This window comes from Aotus nancymaae, unplaced genomic scaffold (genome assembly GCF_030222135.1).
Source record: "Aotus nancymaae isolate 86718 unplaced genomic scaffold, 86718_ANA_hifiasm-v0.15.2.pri h1tg000011l, whole genome shotgun sequence".
Taxonomy (NCBI): domain Eukaryota; kingdom Metazoa; phylum Chordata; class Mammalia; order Primates; family Aotidae; genus Aotus; species Aotus nancymaae.
Window position 1 is genome coordinate 16,653,215 of NW_026988422.1, and position 22,531 is coordinate 16,675,745.

Here is a 22,531-nt window from a genome sequence, read left to right on the forward strand (position 1 = left end):
TTATGCATAAAATGTAATGGCAGATATGACTTATATTGCATAGGACTGACTACAATTCCTCTTCAGAAATAGCTGTTCTTTGCTTTTGTAATACTGGGAAAAGAGGAAAAGAGTTCCTAAAGAAATACAAGGATTCCTCAAGCCCCTCTTCCCTAAAACATGCTCTATCATATCTCCTGGATTGACTGGAATATCCTTCTCTGCCCCCACCCCATTACCCTCTCAATGCAGTGGAAAAGTCGGTGGGTAATTGGGTCCAGATTGGAGGTGTTTAAATATTCATGAGGCTGGCAGGGAACTGGGAGGGGGTGACTGTCTAGAATGGGGGTAGGGGCTAGGGGAAGTGATTAGTCACTGAAAGCTAGCGAACAATTCCGAGAAAGAGACGGAGAGAGGGAAGAAAAAGACAGATAGATAGATATTGGGGGAAGGGAGAAAAAAGGAGAAGAGAGGAAAGAGGAGAGAGGCAGTAGAGAGAGAGCACGAGAGAGAGAGAGAGAGAGCGCTAGAGAGAGAGAGAGAGAGAGAGAGAGAGAGAGAGAGAGAGAGAGAGAGCATGTGCGTTGAGCAATAGCTGTGGACCTTACAGTTGCTGCTAACTGCCCTGGTGTGTGTGAGGGAGAGAGAGGGAGGGAGGGAGAGAGAGCGTGCTAGCGCGAGAGAGCGAGTGAGCAAGCAAGCAGAAAAGAGGTGGAGAGGGGGGGAATAAGAAAGAGAGAGAAGGAAAGGAGAGAAGGCAGGAAGAAGGCAAAGGACGAGACAACCATGCTGTGCTGTATGAGAAGAACCAAACAGGTAGAGCTAAAGATTTTTACTTCTTGCTGTTGTGAAATAACCAGAGTACAGTATTTCCCTGTAAAGGCAAACAGTTTTTTTTTACTGCTTCTGCTCTGGCCATGGTGCTCGTGCTTCCTTAGCATATGGTAACTGACGGTTGCATCCCAGCTTTTATTCTTTTCTGTCTTTCATGCTTTGGTTTTGGAATGCCACTAGTAATTAGAGTGAAGGTAGAAAAATTATGCCTGTTTGGCTAGAAATATATGTGTATATATATATGTGTGTGTGTGTATATATATATATATATATATAGCGCTTATTAGTGAATGCTCAACATTTGAGGTCTCTGGTCTTGAGGGTGTGGACATAGAAAGGGGTGTGGGGAAGATGATGTGAGCTCTACCTACAAGATGGGGAGGCAATTCTTTATATTATTTGCAAAAAGCAGGGCTGAGAAAATAATATTTAGAACTGAGTGTTGCCTCTCTGACATACAATTTTCTCACATTTGCTGAGGAAGATGCCTCATTTTGTACATGCATGAGCTTCGAAGGGGCACAGGTATTTATGGACAAACGTGCAGGTTTTATTTATTTATTTATTTTTCAATGAATGAATGAAACTGTGATTTGATAGATTTTTTTTGAAGAGAACCTAAGACAACTAGGGCTGGGGGTGGGGTGGGGTGGAGAAATTGGCCATGTAGAAGGGGAAAATCCCCTTCCTAAGATCAGCAGCCGATTGTGCACCAGCTGGTCAGAGGAGAGGGTGGACCACGCCCCTAGGAGCTCCGTTGGGATGGGAAAGACAGCCCGGTATTACCTGTTGGAAACCAGGTCTTTTCTCTTCTCCCCTTCTCTTACTTCTTTCCTGGGATTGTCAGTGACCAGAGAAGGACTAACATCCTGGATAATAAGTATGGTGACTCATTTTCATCAGGAAGAGGGACACATCCAAGATTAGCAAGAATCAGAGCCCCTCCTTCCCTCCCCCACTGCCCAGGTTTTACAGCCATTTCCAATTGCTCGCTTATTTCTTGAAAGACATTTTAGAAACTTGATTGGGGTGAGAGTGGGAAGGAATGATGAGTGTGGTATTCCGCAGCAACCAACCATGCCATGACAGTCTCCAAAAGAAGCTTTCAAACATTTGTTGGAATGCATTTGAGTGATTTTGGCGAAGGTTAAGGAGAAAAATGGGTGTGGGATATGGGTGAGTGTGTGCGTGTGCGTGCCTGTGGCGGGGGTGGGGGTGTGGTGGGGGCAATCTTGGTCAAAGAAGCCCTTTGCAGACTGATTGCCTTAAGGGTGGGGTGCAAGAAATAGAATTTGGGTATTATTTCCAGTGCAGGTATTGGAAATTGGACAATTTGTAATACACTCCCTGAATCCGAATGGGGTGGAAGAGAGTGGAGAAGAAGCAGCCTGCCAGCTTAGCACGTTTAGCCAGCACCCTGGAAGGAAGGGTGGGGAGTGAGGATGAAGGAGAAGGAACAGGAAGGGGAAGGGAGACAGAAGCAGAATGTAAGAACAGTGGGTGTAGAGGTTTGGCATGCATAAATAAATAAATAAATAAATAAGGTAGCAGCCATCCTGGATTGTATGGGGCTATTTGGGGAAAAGTCGGATAGTGGGGGATTGTGAGGAGTGGGTGTTTGCAGCATCTCCTGAAACTGCCCTGTGGTTACAGAGATGGATGCTTCCATTGGCTCGCTTTTTCAAACCAGGGCATTTTCTCTCCTTATCCTCCTTCATTTTAATATATATATGTAATAAATACAGGTGTCTGGGTTAAGAACACTGTCAAAGAAAAGTCCTGAGGTTACTTCACTGGTGAGCTGGGGAAAGAAAATGTAGGAAGGTGGAGCACTAAGTAAGCCAAAGCTATTCACTTAAAAAGCTTTAATTTTGGAAAGAAAAATATTCAGGTTTATAACCTGTTCCCACCCTGTATGTACACAGACAAGTATACATACATCTCCTTTAATAAAAGAAACCATGTATGATTTTTAGAAAGGGAATTAGGGCTAAAGGAATTCCCTTCCCAAAATGAAGACAGCTGCCTTTCCTGGGGTTCTATCTCACCAACCACCCCAAGCATTCACTCTGATGTGCAAAGTGATGAAGCTGAAATTGTGTGTTTAGAGTTGTAGAAATTCACATGTAAATGTGTACAGCATCCACATACTTCATATGCTACAGTTGCATGTGTAAGTGTGGTTTCCACATGCTTCCCTGTGTTTTAGCATCATTTGTACTCAAAAGAGAAAATGAAAAGTGTAGAAATTGTCCTTATTTTGCTCATGCATTTCATAATGTGTACTTCCATGTGAAATGATCATGTTTCTTATATACCACTGTCGTGTATCATTCACATTAGCCAGTATTTAGGATACCATTCAATCAGACTAAAGGAAATGGTGTATTCAGGGCGTGGGCTCACACTACACTGACTGGCATTTATGTAGCATGAGTACTTAAGTTTCACGCAGGTTTCCTGCTTGTGGATGAAATTCTATATCATTTATGACAAAATCCAGTGGTGTCCAACCTTCTGCTGGCATCTATTCATCATCCTAATACTTAACAGGGAATAAAACAAGGGCAAAAACCTGCAAAGGTCTAAACTCTGCCACACCCATAAAATCCAGCAGAAATGTGGGAGGGGGCTGAAGGGCTTGCACTTCCTTCCTCTTCCACTTGAGCGGCATAAAGAAGCAACCTTGGATTTCTAAGTTGGAATACATTGCTAGTGGATGAGAAAAAAAGCATAAATGATCTATATTAGCCATTAGTTACCACTATAGATTATTATAGCAGGAAGAAGAGAATGAGGGTGGTGTGGAGATGAGAATATGGTAAAGGAGTGGGCAATGGAGGAATAAAAGAATCCCTAAGATTGTACTGCCTTATGATTTTCAAATATCTTCGGGCTTACTTTCAGTAGCTTAATTGCCATGTGGATTCCAAATGATTAAAAACTTGGCAAGGTATGATCTGTGTCTGCAAAGCAAGAAAACTATGAGGTGTTTCTTTTGTTGAAAAAGAATGACTTTAGTTTGTAATTGAAGTGTAAAGAATTTCATGCAAGCAAGTAGTCCCTCTACTCCCCAGCCCCCTATTCAAGCCAAAATCAGTTTTTTACCTCATGCAACAAATAAATGTTATCTCTGAGAGTGTGATCTGTGATTTAGAATTCCGACCTCACTGTGCCTTTTCCTGCAGTGCTGGGAAGGTGTGGAAGGATTCTGCCTTGCTGCTTGGTGCAGACAATTCTTCCTAGTGATAAATGGGATTCCTCCCAAAGCTCTCTGAGCCACACCCAGTGTCACCCTGGGATTTAGTGAATTAATTAAGCTGAGACATTTTACTTAATATAATTGAAGCTTCTTGTATTTTTTTTCAATAGTGTTTTTCACCACAGGTTTGCAAATTTAAACAGAAAAAAAATACTTGAAGGGCACTTTCTTTTCTTTTCTTTTTTTGCCAAATTATCTGGACTTGCAGAGAACCTTAGAAAATTCATGATGAGTCTAGAAAGTGTTCATTTCTGGTGACTCTGTAATTCCTTCTAACCCGTGCGTGCCAGGGCCTATACACAATGAGCCCTGATTTCTCCTGTTGACAGAGTCTGTGTAACTCTCTTCCCCAGCCCCCTCCCTTACCAACCCATGCTGAGGCAACTGGAATAAGAAAATGCAGAGTTAATTTTTTTTCTTGCTGAGCTGGCAAAACTACAGAAACCTTCTTTGATGTTTCATGCTAAAGGGCAGTGCTCCTGTTCACCAACAGGGATGGTGGCTTGGGGTCTCCTTTGCTTCTGTCATAGGGAAATTGTCAGTGTTATGCCTGGGGCTGAATTAATCCACAGACTTCATACTTTTACCTGGCCCCATGAGGAAGGGTACTGAGGTTCTTTCAGGCAAGAATAGAGAATATATATTAACCAATCATATTGATAAAGTAAGACAAGTCTTCCTCTGTTAATAGTTCAAAGAATGCACATAACCAGGTCATCTCAAGAGAAGGTACAACAGCATTCATTTCCCTATGAGTTTTAATAAATGCATTAGGGCAAGCAAGCAGTGTCTGCTGCAAACTAAAGAAGTGATTTTGTGCAGGAATTCTCCCTTTTGAATTTCTGAAGTGTGGTCAGGTGTCTTTTGTACCTTCATAACATTTTCAGAAGTGTGGGGAAGAATACTACACTGTGAGTCCTTAGTGGAGGCCACTTACTGACTGTGATCTTGAATGAATCACATCATGTTGGGCTTCAGTTTCCTTCTGTAGAATGAAGAGTAAAAACCAAAAGCCAAACACAAATGAAAAGATCCCACCTTAAGGATTTTTGTAGGGCTTAAACATACTTGATGTGAACAAAAAGATCAATACAAGCATAAGAAATTTTTTCTCCCCAAGTTTTGCAATGTGAGGCTTGTTTTAGAGCCTCCAGTTTTTCAGGATGATCTAGTGCCTGCTATGTCTACCCTTCCTAGTTAGAGATGAGTTCCTTCTAGTCTTAGTTGAGCCTTCTGCTTGTACTCTTGCCCCTTCCCTCCCAGAACCCCACTCCCTCATGCCTTTGTCTCTCTTGAGATTTCATCTTCTTGTGCTGCACTGGCTTCTCTCCTTATAGCTTATGAATATGCTTTTGCCTTATCTGTCTTAAAGGATCCTCTCCTGACTCCGTGTCCCCATCTCTATAGTGCTCTCTCTCACTCTCCCTTTAGAACAGAGTTCCAAGTACTCTCCACACTCACTTTCTCCTCTTCTTCACTCCCCATTCACAATTCCATCTAGTTTAAATTGGCTTTTGTTTTCATAATTTCACTGAAAAACATATTCTGAAAGGGCACCTCAACCAGCAACCCTTCATTTTACATCTTATTTGATGTCTCTTTGGCATCTTGTGTTGTTGTCCATCCCTCTTCCTGAAACTGTCCCCTTACTGGGCCTGCATGATAGTAACAGCTTTCTTTGTTCTCCCTCTCTGATAAGACCCTGCTCAGTCTCCTTGTAAGCTTCTCTTGCTCTCTTCACCCACCCTGCAAAATCCATGATAACCTGGATCATGATCATGATTTATTCCTCTCTTCTCATTTGACTCACTAATCCTAGGTGATCTCCTCATGTCATCCATGTCCAAAGCTTTAGCCACCTGTGTGATTGCCAGATCTGAGGACCAGATGTCTATTTTTAGCTTCTGATCTGTAGTTATCTTGGTCTAAGCTTATTATACACAAAACCAAACTCAGTGTCTTCTGTTTCGTATCACACTTGATCTTCCTCACTACACTTATTGCTCTGACACTGTCCATACAGCCTCAGAGCTCTAGGAACCTGAGAGTAATCTTGAATGTACTTTCTTTCAACTCCCATATCCAGTTTCTAAATCCTTTGATTCTTTTAAAAGATATTGAATAAATCCTCTGCTTTTCTACCCTGTTTATATAAATAACCTGGCTTAGACTTTTCATGACTACTCATCTCTACAAAAGCAGTAACTTTCTACATGGAGTTCTACCACCACATTGTTCTTTGATTTACCTTGCAAATAACACTGTGTATCTTTACACAATGCAAATTTGGTTGTGTTATTTTCCTTGTTAAAATATAAATGATTCAGCATGACACAACCTAGTTTTGCTTACCTTTCTAGTGCCAAACTCAAACACCCCCCTTTTTTTAACCTGATGACACCATAGCAAGATTTCAGGCCTTGGTGCGTTTGCTTGTACTCTACTCTCTGCCCACATTATGCTTGCCTCTCGGCCTGAACTGTTCTCCCATTCCCTGCAAGAGTTAGCTCTTTGAAGCCATTCTTAACCTTCCTAATTGTTTTCTTCCACCTTCTTTTGCCCATGCTGTATGTTGTACTATCTTTATTATCACTTATTGCACTATTTGACATTCATTTTTTCACATTCTGGTGTCCACACTGTGAGCTACTTGGGGAAAAGGATGAAAACATAATTCTTGTTTTATCTCTACCATAATACTTGGTACATGAAATAACTGATGTTAACCATGAATAATCTGTTTGCTAAATAAATATGGAACCAGGTTTATAGTCTTTTCACAAGCTGTAGCATATCTAAATGGATAGAATAACTAGGAGATTTTTCTAAAAATATGTTAGCATGAAATTTTAAAGTGGAATTGATTATCAGTGATTCTTGTTATTGACTTATAGACATGACAGCCACCAGTTTTTAATAAAAGTGACAAAAAATGAACCCATTTATAGACTACATTTCTCTGAACTCCCATAGCTGGTACTATCGCCCCTCCATGTCCTCCTCCTCCAACAGCCAGCATTACAGCCCCACCCTCTCAGGTTACCACAGCCTTGGATCTTCACATGCTCTTCCTTTGAGGCTCCAAGTACTTGAACTCACTGCTTTGCTTCACAACTATTATAGATAGACCATAAATCCATCTGTGTGATCCATGAAATAAATCAACTAACAGCAGCAAAATTATTATTTTTTTTAAACTGCATGTAGTGCTGGCCTATGCTTAGGAGTGTGTGCTCAAAAATTAATTTCGCCTTCATTTGGATTTCTTTTCTTCCCTCTGAAGTATCCACATAATAATATTTCACAAAGAGAAAGCATGATTGGAGGTACAGGGAGGGTGAATGGTAAGTAGTCCCTCAAATGACTGTTAAACGAATGTTAGTGTCAGATGAATTGGATTTTTCTTAGGTTTAAACAGACTGAAGGGATTTGGTTTCTGAAGTATGCCTATTGTGCCCAGCGTGGAACAAATTGCAACCACTGTTTTCCATGAAAATACTCTAGCCAGACTCTAAGTAGTGTATTTTCTCTGACTAAATTGGCATATCCATGAGAACAGCAGAAAGCCTAAATAATTTATAAGTGAAGTTTGTCTTCAACTGATGAAGTTCGGTAGTATTTGTCAATTGCCATACCCTCACTCGATGTCTTGCTCACTGCTCCCAATCTCTTCGGCATTGAGTTTTTCCATTCTTTTCTCCTCCTCTCAGACTCAGGTAGAGTTTTTCTGATTAAGTAATACCAGCTCAAGCTAGTGTTTAGTGGGTGAGGCTATGGAAAGAGAACTTTAAGACAAGGTGTGCTTCTTCAAACTTTCTAAAGAAGTATTTTTAGGCAAAACAGGTATTTTAAGCTATGTCTGGCACATTTTAGATTCTCAATAAATATTTGTTGAAGGAACAAATGTAAGAAGGGAGGAATAATCATGATGGGTCATTAGGGGAGATGTTTTGGGACAGATGACCACTTCTGTGTACCTATTCAGAGTGGGCTTTGTGTAAATGCAAGCTCAGCTCTATTGGTCCCCCTCACAAGATTAATGTAGTCAAAGTTCAGTTCCCTCTTCTGTCCGCTTAGATCCAAGAGACACACTTGCAGTCATTTCATTCGGGTTTAGCATGGGAATGTGATCTTCCTGATTTCCTATCCTTAATTATTTACAGATCTTATTTTCTTAGATGTTGTTTGTTTAATGTCCTGTTTCATGTCTTTGTAGTGGAATAGACCCTTTTCCTGGGTTCTAGACCTGGTTCTGCCTGTTGCTTGTCATGTGATCTTGGGTAAGTAATTTAACCTTTCTGAGCCTGGTCTCTGTCTGTGTAGTGGGCACATAAAAAGAACCCTCCAAATCCTGTCTTGCCTTTTTTTTTTCAAACTAGGTTGGTGTGTCTCAATTAAAGAGATAACAATAAAATTGTTTTGCCAACAATGTGTTTTTGAAATGTAAGTTATTATTAATTGAGGAATTTCATAGATTGAGCCCTAAAGTATTCATGGCTCTTAGCAAACAAGAAGTACCCTTGCTCTCTGTATAAAATACACACATTCTCCATTTCCACCCCACTCCTATTCTCTTCAGAGTAATTTTTGTTTGTTTGTTTTGAGACGTAGTCTTGTTCTGTCACCCAGACTAGAGTGCAGTGGTGCCATCTCAACTCACTACAACCTCCGCCTCCCAGGTTCAAGAAATTCCCCTGTCTCAGCCTCCCAAGTAGTTGGGACCACAGATGCATGCCACCATGCCTGGCTCATTTTTGTATTTTTAGTAGAGACGAGGTATCACCATGTTGCCAAAGCTGGTCTCCAACTCCTGAGCTCAAGTGATCAGCCTACCTTGGCCTCTCAAAGTGTTGGGATTACAGGCGTGAGCCACTCCACCAGGCCCAGAGTAAATATTAACCATGCTAATGGAGGAGAGCGTAGTATGTCTTTATTATTTCCTTTGAAAACTTCAGTGGCCGAATTTAGATAAGCCAATATTCAAAGTGTCGTAAGACCCAAAGGATTACTTCAAATGCATTAGCAATACCCAATGTTTCTCTCTTTATCTTTTTCTTTTATAGTCTTTTCTTCACACTTAGATCTCTTTTCTTCTCCATTTGCTAAGTTTGCTGCTACCCTTCCATCCCCACCCCCACTTCACCTCCAAACTGGGTTCTCAGCACTAGGATAAACAGGCATGCTGTGCTCACATCCATCACATGAGGGCCCAGTCAGGCAGAAGAGTAGAGAGAAAATGCAGAGCTGGTTGGGAGATTGAAAATGTAGATACAGCTTGGTTGGGGAAAGCGCATTTCAAAGATGATCACTTGATCACCATTTCCACAACTACATCTGGGTTCCTCAACACCACAGGAATGAACCTTGATTAGAGAGGTGATATGCAATCCTAAACCTTTCCAAACTCAACTCTAAATGCCATAATCTTCTGAGCCCTCAGGATCTCCACAAAGGACATTATAGTTCTCCTGTGTCCCTGGTTATGCCTGAGATAAATTACCAATTTATAACAACAAAAGTTATCAGATTCTCATATAAGCAATAGAATTATACAAACTAAAGACACTGAGTTTCTAAATATGTGGATAACATTTAGAAATACTTTAATGTATAATAATTGGATCAAATTAGTCTAAGAGATTCTATTTTTCCTAGAAGCCAAAAGTTTAGCATAAAAAGTTAGTATCATACATATTTTGCCAAAATACTTTTATACAAAGGTCTCATGGAGACTGCAAGAGAAAGGTATGTTAACTAGAAATTTGAAAATAAACTAGTGTCCAGAAGGAAATAATGATTCATTTAATTATATTTATAGCTGGTTAATGGTGAATATCACCTTTAATCTTTCACTCTAGCTATATTCCTTTCTCCCTCTTCTGCTTCAGGACACACTACTTCTATTATATATGAGTTTTTTGATTGGGAACAAGTATCCAAAACCAACTTTAAGAGTCTATAAAATGAATTTATTGGGGAAAAAAAAGTAGAGATCGTATGAAATTAATAAGTTGAACAACCAAGCGTATGGGAACCAGGGTAGAATTTCAATAACAGGAATTCATAAACTCTTTCTAGGGCCCTGCTTCAAAAAAGACTCAGTTATTAACAACCCCAGCTACAATTCTAAATTCTAAATGATGAGAGAGAAAGAGAGATGAGAGAGAGAGAGAGAGACAAAGGGAGAGAGAAACAGAGGTAGAGAGACAGAGAGAGAGAATGAGGATGAATAAATTTTATTGGCCCTGTTTGGGTCAGCTAGTTACTGCCACAGGGCCAATATCTCTGGGAAAAAGATCTGGGTAACATAGTATAGAGACAATTTTGGGAAGCCCACACTTGTAAATCTAGTGAGAGGGTAAGTTGGTTGAGAATTAGTCTCCTGAATCTATACCTATATGTCTACAGTGGGTTAGCTACCCAAGTCAGGAAGGACTTATCTCGAATGCGGTGGACTGTTCATTTTCCTTTTGGTTATTTTCGATTTGGTCTGTATTACATATTATTGGTAGAGTTATTATCACCGATGGTTCTAAAAGGAGGTAGTAACCACACAGATAACTGAACCTATGAGTTTATACACCTGAAAAAGAAAGGTCAGAGCAAATCTTCATACCTAGAGATGACAGACACTGGGTTTTTGCCATCCTCCTGAGGCTTAACTCTGGTGGGTACCACCTGTCTAGGAGGAATACTGGCTACAATAAATTCTTGCTAATTTGGAATGGTGTAGCTTTGCTTTAACTTCTCTTTTTCAGGTTGTAAGATCTAGTTTCTGCAAAAAGATTGGACAATAATGGGTATAAAACAGCTCAACTGGATTTACATTACAGAAATGCCACTCCTTGACATTAGTCATCTCATTTTGAATGTTCTTGAATTAATTCCAGCAATAATCTCCATATTTATCTATTTTTAGCAAATTGGCACTTTGTAAAATATTGAGCTGTTGTCTCCATATGCATCAGTTTGCTCTAAATGTAGAATATTGGTAATTAGCCTTATATCCATTATTTATAATTCTATTTCCAATAACTATTCAAAAATGTTATTTTTAAATGAAAGTTGGAAGGATCCTAATATCTTTCCATTAATGACTAGATAAAAAGCTAGATGAGGCAAAGAAAAAAATAAATAAAATGATCTCCAAAGGCTAAGCAAACTCAGAAATTTGTTGCTTTTTTAAGTGACTGCAGAACTTCTTAGCATAACTAGGCTTGACTGGAAGCTGTGAAGATGCATATCCTCTTCCCACTCTTACTTTGCTTTGATTTTGAAACCAATGTATCTGCTTGGAATATAAGCTGAGAATTAAACTCCTCTTAATGGCCAAATTAGTTCCTATAACAGCTGTTTCCAAGGGATGTATTCTATAATTCTACACAAATTTTAACAGAGGCAATTGTCTCATTATTACCTAAAAAGGAAAGCAAGAAAAAAATTGAATATGGTGTACACACTTGTAATCCCAGCACTTTGGGAGGCTGAGGCTGGAAGATTACTTAGGAGTTCGAGACCAGCCTAAGAAACATAGTGAGACCTTGTTTCTACAAAAATCAAAAAATCATCTGGGTGTGATGGTACATACCTGTAGTCCCAGCTACTCTGAAGGCTGATGCAGAAAGATTGCTTCAGTCTGGGAGGTATAGGCTGCAGTGAGCTGTGATCGCATCACTGCACTCCAGCTTGGGTGTCAGAGTGAGACCCTGCCTCAAAAATAAATAAATAAAAGTAAAAATTTCCCAGTTCCTAAATAATTAACTTTCAGTTAAATTTATAGGTCCATGTTGTACTGAGGGTAGCCCACTTTGGTTGTCCAGACTCCTACTAACATTCCAGTAGGGAAAGGAATAAGCATTGAGTTATGTTTTGTGTGAATTGCATTTCAGTCTTTTCTCTTTAAATCACTTTTAAAAAGTAGTGTTTTATTTGATAGGTGGGAAGGAATAAGAGACATCATAAGGGATCCATCTTAAACTCCCCCCATTTTATTTTCACTTAGGAACTTGGAGAATTTTTATTTCAAATCTAAGTTTTAGTGAATCAATATTTCTAACATTTCTGAGATGTTTCAAAAGCAAAGGGAGAATGATACTGTTTTACTTAAGAAACACCAATTCCTTCTTCAGTAAAATCCAAACTGGGAGATTGATCCATTCAAACTTTTTTTTTTTCCTGAAATGAACCATTTGCAATATTTTCTTAACTCTCAAGGACTTGTTTACCCTAATGAAAGAGAAGCAAATTGTCTTCTCTATCACCTGGGAAAGTTACTCTGGAGAACTCAGGTTGGTATTAAATATTCATTTGAATAAGTCTTTCACGATAATCTTCTTAATTCAGTGTGCCTCAGGGCTTTGATTGCCTTTGGTTGAAAGATAGAAGGTGATAGCTATTTGATAACTCAGCCAGATTTGTGCATCCATAATGATGGACAATTAATTGGAGAACTACATGGAAAACCTAAGGACAAGACTTCCTTGCTTACACATTCTTTCTTCCATCTTAAACTTTATACCTTACGCCTCTTGAGTGAAACCAGTATAGAGGAGGACATGAGAATTTCTATAATTGAAAAGAGAGAAGGAAACTAGAGTTATAAAATAAAATTACTCAGTTTGGAATTGGGCCATAACCTTCTAGTAAAAACTGTCATGGGATCATTAATGACCACAGATGGTTCAGACCTTACTTCTGAACATCATCTGGAAAACACAATAAGCCCAAGAGAAACAGTATTCAGAAAAGAATCCAAGAAGTACTCTGCAGGACTAGGTGAAAAAAAAAAAAAAAGTGTGAGCACTAGTATGCTTAAATATGCATAACCAAACTTAGGACCCAATTCGGTTTTTATCTTCACTTAGCAGAAGGAAACTATTGATTCTTAGCTAAAAAGAGAACAGCCAATTTTGTTGTCATAGTTATTGTCATATTTTATGCTAGACCAAATCTTTCAGCAATGAAGGGTTTCCCTGCAAGCCTCTACTGTTCTCCTATATTATCATTCCAGTGTCATTGGAAACTGATTGGTTTGTGTACATACTTAAGTCTATTTTATTAATCACACCTTACCCGAATTGTTACTTTTACTCAACTTGGATATATAGTAAAACTCCATCTGTAAAGAATCAAACCATAATAACCATAGGAATACCAATAGAAAAATTAACTTTCCCATTATCCAAGGTATTAAAAATACTACGTTTCTTTTTACTCTCTGTGGTTACCTCAAAAAGTGTCACATTAAACTAATTATCTTCTTTGCAAATTAGACTTTCTACTCCCCTACTCTTTAACAGTATCTTTTAGAGATCCCAGCACATTCTGTTTCCCAGCTCATAACAGAAATAATTGATTACCCTCCTTCTCTTATAAAAGTCAAACTATCAGTTACCAAATTCTTTTTGTAATGTCTTTCACATATGCTCTTTTCATCTTCTGCCAGCCTTTCTTAACCAGCATTCCAGAAGAGAGCCAAACCCAACCCCTAATCCCTAAGGCCCTAATGTCCATATGTATGTAATGAGTTAATCCCTCTCTTAGGCATCTAGATGGGTACCAGTTATATATTCACCATCCTTGGAAAAAGAGAAAATAGTCGCTCATTTTCATGTTCTATGGTTCAGATGAGAAACTCCAGGTGAAAAAAGGCTGGACAGTTACCAGAATTCTCTATTTTTAGTATCATCTCTACATACTGCCTGCTGACTAATCTTACGTTTAATTCACCCTTTCCCCAAATTTCAATGGCTTTTCTTTGTTTACAATGTTAATTATAATTCATTTATTTATGGTTGTGTTTCAAGGCTCCTTAGAATCTATTACCAATCTCCCTTTCTTGTCTTATCTCCTACTGGTTCTGGCATTGACTGGGCTTGTGAATTTAAATAAATTTAGTCTCTCTCTTAGTTGTCATTTCCTTTTACGTAAAATGCAAAAGTATTGAATGAAATCATCTCTAAGGCTTTCCAACTTTTAACAAACATGTTCTATAGCAAAATGCCTCTTTTACTTGAATATTCTGTCCAAGCCAGACTTAGTATAAATTTATTAGTTTTCCTATACTTTTGTTCATTGTCATTGCCACTGCTTGAAAAGTTCCCTTTTGGGCCTAGCTCAGTGTTGCCTAAACTCCAAGCCCTGAATCAAAACTTATCTCATTTTTGAGGGCTTTCCTGACTAACACAGTTCTCTGTGAAATGTTCTGTCTCTTAGATCCTTTGTAGCACATATTACCTGTCCAATTCCCTTGTCATTAATCAAACAGAGCCTTAACCATCTGTTTGCATTTTTATGTACCTGATTCCCCCAACTAGTTTGCAAACCCTTTGAAGGTAAGATATCCGGTATAGTGCATGGCTCAAGAAATACATATTGATTTGGTATTTACTCTGTGATGAGCTCTGTATTAGAATCTGAGGGAATGAACAAGCCAAATAATCTCTCAGAAAGACAAGTGGAACTATCATACATTACCTCTCTGGGACATTTGACATCATCAAACATTCCTTGCCTCTTGAATCTCTTTATTTTCTTGGCTTTCATAACATTTGTTTCTGCTGGCTTTTCCCACCTACATCTTTGGTTGCACTTTTTTCCCCTGCTTGGCTTCTTTTTTCTACCAACCTCTGAAAAGTTGGTAATTTTAAGCATTTTGTCCTTGTTCTTGTATGTTCTTACTCAACACAAGCTCCATAAGTAATCTAATTTGTGGACTAGTGAGTCTCAAATTCTCCAGGCTCTCCATCCAAACCTACTTTCTGGGCTCTAGAGCTTTTTATCTTACTCTCTACTGGAACTCCTTTCTGACCCACAGGAACCTCAATCTCAACAGGCCTTAAAAGGAAGTCACCATGTCTTATTCCCAAATCTCTTCTTTCTCATCCAGTCATGTAATTCAGAAACAGAACCCTTGATTTCTTCCTTATATCTTCTTTTTTTCATTAGATGCTACTATTCTTTCTCTGGTTTCTTTAAGTAAAAACCAAATAAATAAAAAAAAGCTTTTCATTCCTTCCTTTCTTTCCTCCTCACAAAAATGTGTCATTCATGCAAGATGGAGGCATACTAAAAATATAAGTAACAAAATAAACAAAAGCAAGAACTATGTGTTGACTCTATCTACTCCATCTCCAGTCAGCTCTAACCCAGCCATTTTTCATGAAGACTAATACAATAGCCTCCCCCTATAATCACCTTCTACCCTCAACCCTTTACAATCCTTCCCTCAGCAGTCAGAGTGGTCTTTTGAAAAGCATCTATAAGATTGTGTGTCTCCCCTATTTAAAAATCTTTGATGGCATCCTATTTCACTTAGAATCAAAACCAAACTTATTACAAGGCCTATAAAATCCTACATTATCCAGGCTTTGCCTCCTTTTCTAGCTTCTACTTAACAACATGCTCCTCTTGGTCACCAAGTCTGTTGGCCTCTTTTTAGTTAGTAAGACACATAAAGCATGGCCACTCTTCAAGGCCTTTGCATGTGTTGCTCCCTGTGCAGAGAATGCTCTTTCACTGGCTCTTTACTTGAGAAGCCTTCCCACCTTACTTATGCCCAAGTACAATTTTTTTTTTTCCTTTTGGGATTGCTCTAAATCTGTTTTTTTTTTTTTTAAGTATTTACTTTTCAATATTCTGCTCACTGCCTATCTCTTCAAACTTTAACATCTACCCCTCTTCAAATCCCAGACTCTATTGCAATTGTGTTATTTCATGGAATGGCCCATATTATTTCATCCTTTCTCCCTTTCTAAACATTGTTCCTTTTGTCTATAATGTCTTCCTTCCTTTCCTTTTCTACATGACACGTTTCCAGTTTATTTCCATGATGTAGCTGGAGTTGTTTTCTTCTTTTTGGAGACTCTCTGATCCTGCAGTCTGATATAATTATCCTCCCCTTTATGCCTTCATTAAGTCTAGTACATACTTCTACCACAACATTCAACAGACTTTATTATACGTATTCATGTATACGTTTGTCTCTTTTGCTATACCAGGAGCTCCTTTTGGGGAGGAGTTACGTTTCATTTTTTGTCCATGTATAGGTCTAGTCGAATGCTTTGCAGACTATGGGTTCTCATTAAATTCAAGTAGAATTAATGGAGCCTGCAAGAATTAACAACTATCAGTGTCCAGTGAGTAGTATGAGATGGCAAAATTTGGTTAGGACTAAGGCAAAGGTTGGCCAGCTCACACTGATCAGTCATGGAAACTGTTCACTTCTGGCACAGTCCATAATTGGGCAGCTAATAGATATTTCACACAGCGCTAAGACCATACAGACTTGGATTTCACCCAAGTGATACCAGCTGGTTGCTTCAGCAAATAACAGCCACCATTTTATAGAGAGATACTTTAGTATAGTCAGAAAGATAGCCATCCTTGACACTATAAACTTCTTATTATCTGGGCTAAGGATGAGTAGTCTCTGTAAAATATACAGCTATATCTTTTTAGCCAATTATTCTGCTTCCTGAGCTTGATGTTAAACATTTAGCTTTTCCTCACATCTAAAGCTTACATTTTCTGATACTGCTCCCACAGGAATCCTGGCTAGGTTTCAGACCTTCCCCTTTGTCAATGATATAATTTATAGTTGCATGTACACTGTCTCTTACCTTCTCTAGTTAAATAACTATGTACAATAACGCTTAGTTGTTGCTATTTTTTCTTGCCCCCCCCCTTTATTATGGACGTTTGTCTGATGTTATTATATCTAGCCCCAAACTGATAAACAGAGGAAAAATGCTAGTAGATTTTCTTATAGGAAAATAAAAGAACAAATGGCCAGAAAATCGATGACTTCTCAACATCTAACTTGTATCTCTTACACACAAAAATGTAACTCCTGGAGAATGGAGCTGGGAAGGAATGGGCTTCCCCTTAGAATTCTGGTGAGGGAAAAATATCTCCAATTAAATCTGTCCCCGTTGTGGGGATATTTAAGAGAATCAAGAAGGAAAAAGAATGGTCCATGCTCATTAGGTAGCTAGATCTTTTTGAAGTGAAGCTAAATAACTTAGAAATTGAATATGCCATTTTAGGGTCTGGACGGGAAACTTGAACACATTCTTGATTTATTTTTTTCAGGAACTGATAGTCTAAACTTCAAACTGGTAACTTGGAAAATAAATTTTGGAAATACATTTCATTTGTAGGTTGGAATAGTGTTCATTCAAAAATAAAATTTAGGAAGGGCCAAAAGAATATAATTTTTCTATTTAGAGAATGAATAGTCATAAGGAAAGCAAGGTGAAGTATACTTTAGCTGAAAAACAAAATGTCACTTTTTTTCATTGTACTTTAAAGATTTTGGTAATTATGTCGAAGGTGAAGAAGATGCATAAGTAGTTTGGACTGCTGGGAAAGCACGTAAGACAGGCAAGTATTCAATATTGAAGAGATTGATTTTGTGGGATATGGTAGAATTTTGAGAGACCCATCAGTCATGGTTAAAACCACCTGGAGCCTTTTCTAGAAGAGAATACATTTTCTATTCCACTTATCTGGCCATACATTCCTTTGCTTCCAGTTTTCACAGGCTTTTCCATTAGTCTGTTTCCTTAACAAAACTATATATTGACAGAGTGGAAAACAATTTCCACCTCAAGGCTCTGGACCCCTCACTTGATGGACACCCAGAGACACTGCAGTGTCAGTTCACTCTGTACATTTAAATTGCCAGTAATTACATGATATTCCAAGAACAGCCAACCAGTCTGGGTTACTCTGATTAAACCAAATTTCTTCCAAATTTTCTGGAACTAAGGGAGTTTCCTTTGGATTCCAGTGAAGGGTCAACAGGTCAGGCCCATGTTGGTACAAGAAAATTGGAAATTAAGGAATAATGATGTTTTCTGGGCACTCTCTATGAGTTTTTTTTTTTTTTTTGCCACCTAAAAATAAAGCTGGTACTATTTTCTCTACCTGAAAAGCATTCCCTTTAGTCCTTTTCTTTTTTCTTTCTTTCTTTCTTTCTTTCTCCCCCTCCTCCCCTCCCTTTCTCTGTTTCCTTCTCTCTTTCTTGCTTTATTCCTTTTTTTTTTTTTTTTCAAACAATGAGATTTTGCTGTGTTGCCCAGGCTGGTCTCAAGCTCCTTGGGGCTCAAGCAATTCTCCTGCCTTGGCCTTCCAAAATGCTGGGATTACAGGTGAGTGCTAACACACCTGGCCCTGAAATACTTTTTCCTCCATTCTATCAAACCACATTCTGCCTTCAAAAATTCTGTTGAAAAATCACCTTCTTCATAAAATCATTTTAAACATTTCCTCATTCCCTATCTGGTTCCATATGGCATTCGCTATAGTAACCTCCTTAGCAATTCCCCTTTTCTCACATAGTATATGTGTGTACGTGTGTGTGCGTGTATGTGTATACATACACACACATAGAAGTATGTGTGTGTATGTGTATACATACACATATATATATACACACATACACACACACATGCATTTATATATAGAGAGTGCATTTATATGCTTTATGCATATATTATACATACATATATATATATATATATACACGTGTGCACACACACACATACACATAGTGCTTTCCTGTTTCCCTAGAGACTGCCAAAAGGCTCATTCCTGAGGTTTCCTCTCTTTTAGATTTCACAAGGCAGTATGTAATGTTTGCACATACTGGGTCTACAGTAAAAGCTACTAAATTTTTATTTAACCTCGGAAAAGTTGTCACCTTCTTTGTCTTTATACCTGATGGTGATAATTATCATTGACTAGTAGAGCTAAAGAGAGTTTAGGAATTACCTAGTTATTTTTTTTTTTCTTCTCTGAGATGGAGTCTTGCTCTGTGTCCAGGCTGGAGTGCAGTGGTACAATCTCAGCTCACTGCAACCTCCACCTCCCAGGTTCAAGCGATTCTCCTGCCTCAGCCTCCTGAGTAGCTGGGATTACAGGTGTGTGCCACCATGCCCAGTTAATTTTTGTATTTTTAGTAGAGATAGAGTTTCACCATCTTGACCAAGCTGGTCTCAAACTCCTGACCTTGTGATCCACCCGCCTCGGCCTCCCAAAGTGCTAGAATTACAGGCGTGAGCCACTGTGCCTGGCCTGTTTTTCTTTTATCTTGTATTTATTTAACCACAGAATCTTTTTGACCCAGATTGAAATATTTCTCAGAATCCAAGAATGTAAAACAGATAAAAAGGTGGTGTTGTGACCAAAGCAGAGTTTGGGGGCCCAGAGATCTGTCTGGTCAGCTCCCTCCTCTCTCCTCTGAAACCCCGATGAAGCCTGGGGAGCAGTTTTTGAAACACTGATCTACAGCCAATTCTTCCTGCTGTAGATGTTAGGAGGTTCTGTGCTTAGGCCATTTAACTCAAAAAGTCTAAGATGGAGTTTCTTCCCATGTCAGTGCTACTCTTTTCAGAGGGGTAAAAGAACACCATACCTAGATGTACATATGCCTGATTTTTCTAAAGTTAACTCAGCATTTATGTGATTCAGCAATAAACCAGGTTCTTTTACAAATAAAGACTTAGAAGTTATTTTTCTGTTTTCCACCTTTTGGTTCTAATTTATCTTCTTTTTCAATTAGGCTTTATCATTAAGATCAATTTTAGAGACAATATTTCCTCTAATATTATATGAAAATTATTCATGCAACAAACATTTATCAATAATCTACCATGAGCCAAGAACTATGCTGGGTACGGAAAATATAGAATTTTGTTTTTTAAAGAAACACTCTTTACCCTAAATTAGCTCATAGTAGAGTGTAGTAGAAATATGTGTGTCAGTTTAAAAGTCTGTATTCTAGAATGTGCTCTTAAATAATTTTACTTAATCTCAGGTAGCATTTTCCTAGTTGTTCAAGAGTGTTTCCCAGTATAGACTTACACTAATGTTTCTTCTTGTGTAAATACGACTATCAACAAGCCTTGGAGGTTTGGGGGATACATTTTGTAAATAATAGAACATCCATAGATCTAAAGACTTAAGTACCACAACTCCAAAAGATTTTTAAGAATTAAATGTGTTAATACACCTACAATACTTATAACTATGCCTGCCACATAGTAAGCACAACATTAGATATTACTCATTGTTTTTGATGCTGTTGTTGATGATGATATTGTATCTATATTAATCTAATCAAATATCTAAATAACTTTTTATAGTGATTCTTAAAGGACTAGTTTCTGGATTGGGGGTATATGTGTGTGTTTGTGTGAATGTATGCATATACATCTGAAGTTAAATAAGCATACAATTGGTTAACTGAGAAATGAGTTATTAATGCCACTGACTTAAACTTTGCATGTCATATGCTCTCAACATTCTTTAATGCTAATATAAGTTGTTTCTTGCAATCTTAGAACTCAGAGACATAATTAGCCTTATCTTACAGTTATGGCTAATAAAGGCTGAATAAAAATTTCAGGCTGCCTCTACTTAGAAAGCAGGGAGGCTCACCATTTGCAAGGATCTGAAATGTAGACATCTCAATACCTAGACTCAGCCACTTTGAATCTTCAAGGAATGACGTAAAGATGCAATGACAATTACAAATTATCCTCAGTGATGGTGGTATCTAGGATCTGTGGCTATGGTATCTATGGACCCATGTTCTAAGCAGTTGCTGGTTTTGCCTTGGCTGTGTTTCCTGGATCCACCTTCACTTGGTTCCTGCCTAATTTTTGAGCCTAGTTCTCTAGCCGTGCCATTAATACTGTGAGCTTTGATATTATCCTAATCCATTTTAGGTTCTATGGCTTACACTGAAAAATCTTACTGATGTAACCCTGTACTCAGAAATCAGGCCCAAGCTGGTAATATTTTTCACCTGGATTATTGCAATAGCCTGGGAGCTTTGCACTCACTGTTCTGTCTACCTAAAATACTTTGTTGCAACATATTCTCATGAGTAGCTCCCTTACTCATGGGTTCTACTCAAACTCACCTGTTTAAATGTTATCAAGGGGAAGATCTCTCATTAACCCTATGTAAAACAGCACCCCACCTAACATTCCTTATCTGTCCCCTTTTGTTCTCTTTCATTTTTATTTTCTCTAGCCCTTGTATCTACTTGAGATACATTGAGATTTATTATAATCTGCTGGCACCAGTGGTATGTAAACTCCATGAGGGCTCCAATACTCTTTTAGTGACTTATATTTCCTGAAACCTAGTACAGTGCCTGGTACATATCAGGTACTCAATAAATATTTAGTGAATGAATAAAGGAATGCACTTAAATTCTGTTCAGATGTAATTATAAGAATAAGCTAAGCACATGCTACAGCTAAGGCATCCATTTCCACCTGGATCCACATCCTTCCTGATTTATGTTCCTTAATCTGAACCAGCAGCAACCCATATATTTCTTTCAGTCTAGCTGTCAGTCTAAGGTATGTGATGCAGTGGATTTCCAAGAGTGATGAAAGAATTTGATCTTGCTTACCACTACAAAATGCTTATTTATTTCTCCTTTTATATTTTAATTGTTTAAATATTTGGAGAGGATTGTCCTGCTATGGTAAACTTATACTCATTAAATTGTCAAGTGTAGCTGTATTATTTATTTATTTATTGCAAGTACTGTGGGGGAAATGCTTGCTTCGCCACTGGCACCATCTGGCTTTGACTGATTATTGTATTTACCTGATACTCTTTGGACAAGACTATCAGGGTGATGAATGGGTGAGAATAGGAAGAGTTCAAACACTGGTTGAAAAAAGGATAACAAACCTGTAGCAATAAGTCAGTCACCATGAAGCATTCTAAGCACTGAATAAGATAGAACATCCATTCCACACCCTATTTGCATTCGCGGTTAATCTTCAAAGAGTCAACATGGCAAAAACATTCCAAGATAAAAATAGCAAGATCTTCTAGAAAAGATTTAAGTTTCAAGGCAAAAAGAAAAATCCTCAAGGTTACTGAGTATGCTGTGAATCCGCACAGTTGTGGTTGTAGTTAAAATGCTGCATATTTCTTCTCAGCATCACTGACTTATAAATAGACAAATTTTATAAAAAAATGAATCTCTGAAAACATTCCAGAAGAAAATTTGATTTGTGGGAATTGAAGGATAAAATGTGTAATGGCAAGTGGCACAATGTCAGACACTGGGTTTTGTGGTTATAACCTGATCTCAAATCAAAACCCAGTGCCCCTGGCATTCTCAAAACTGGATCATCAGAGGTTTTATGCCAGATAGAAGTGAGGTTATAGCTCTGCTAATGTAAGGTAACTTCAGCAGGTCTGAATGCATCTAACAGTCTCATTGAGACAGGGAGCCTAAAGAAGCTATTCAATCTTTTATCTTTCTCCAGGGAGAAACAACTTTAAAGTGTATCTGTTGTTGGCTCCTATATTATTTTGGTTTATCGATAGATCATCTATTGCTTTCATGGTATCACAAGAGTTAGAAGAAATTTTAGAAGTCATCTTATCTGTGAGTTATTCATTTATTCATTAGGAAAT

At 38.3% G+C, this 22,531-nt stretch overlaps 1 protein-coding gene across 1 annotated transcript in view; it reads left to right on the forward strand.

Annotated features, from left to right (window-relative positions):
• The first annotated feature begins 434 nt into the window (after nucleotides 1–434).
• GAP43 (growth associated protein 43) overlaps nucleotides 435–22,531 on the forward strand; it is a 99,278-nt gene continuing 77,181 nt past the window's right edge. Inside the window, exon 1 of the mRNA XM_021668752.2 lies at nucleotides 435–795. Within this exon, the coding sequence (XP_021524427.2) occupies nucleotides 766–795 (30 nt within the window). The 5' untranslated portion in view covers nucleotides 435–765. The remainder of the gene's footprint in view (nucleotides 796–22,531) is intronic.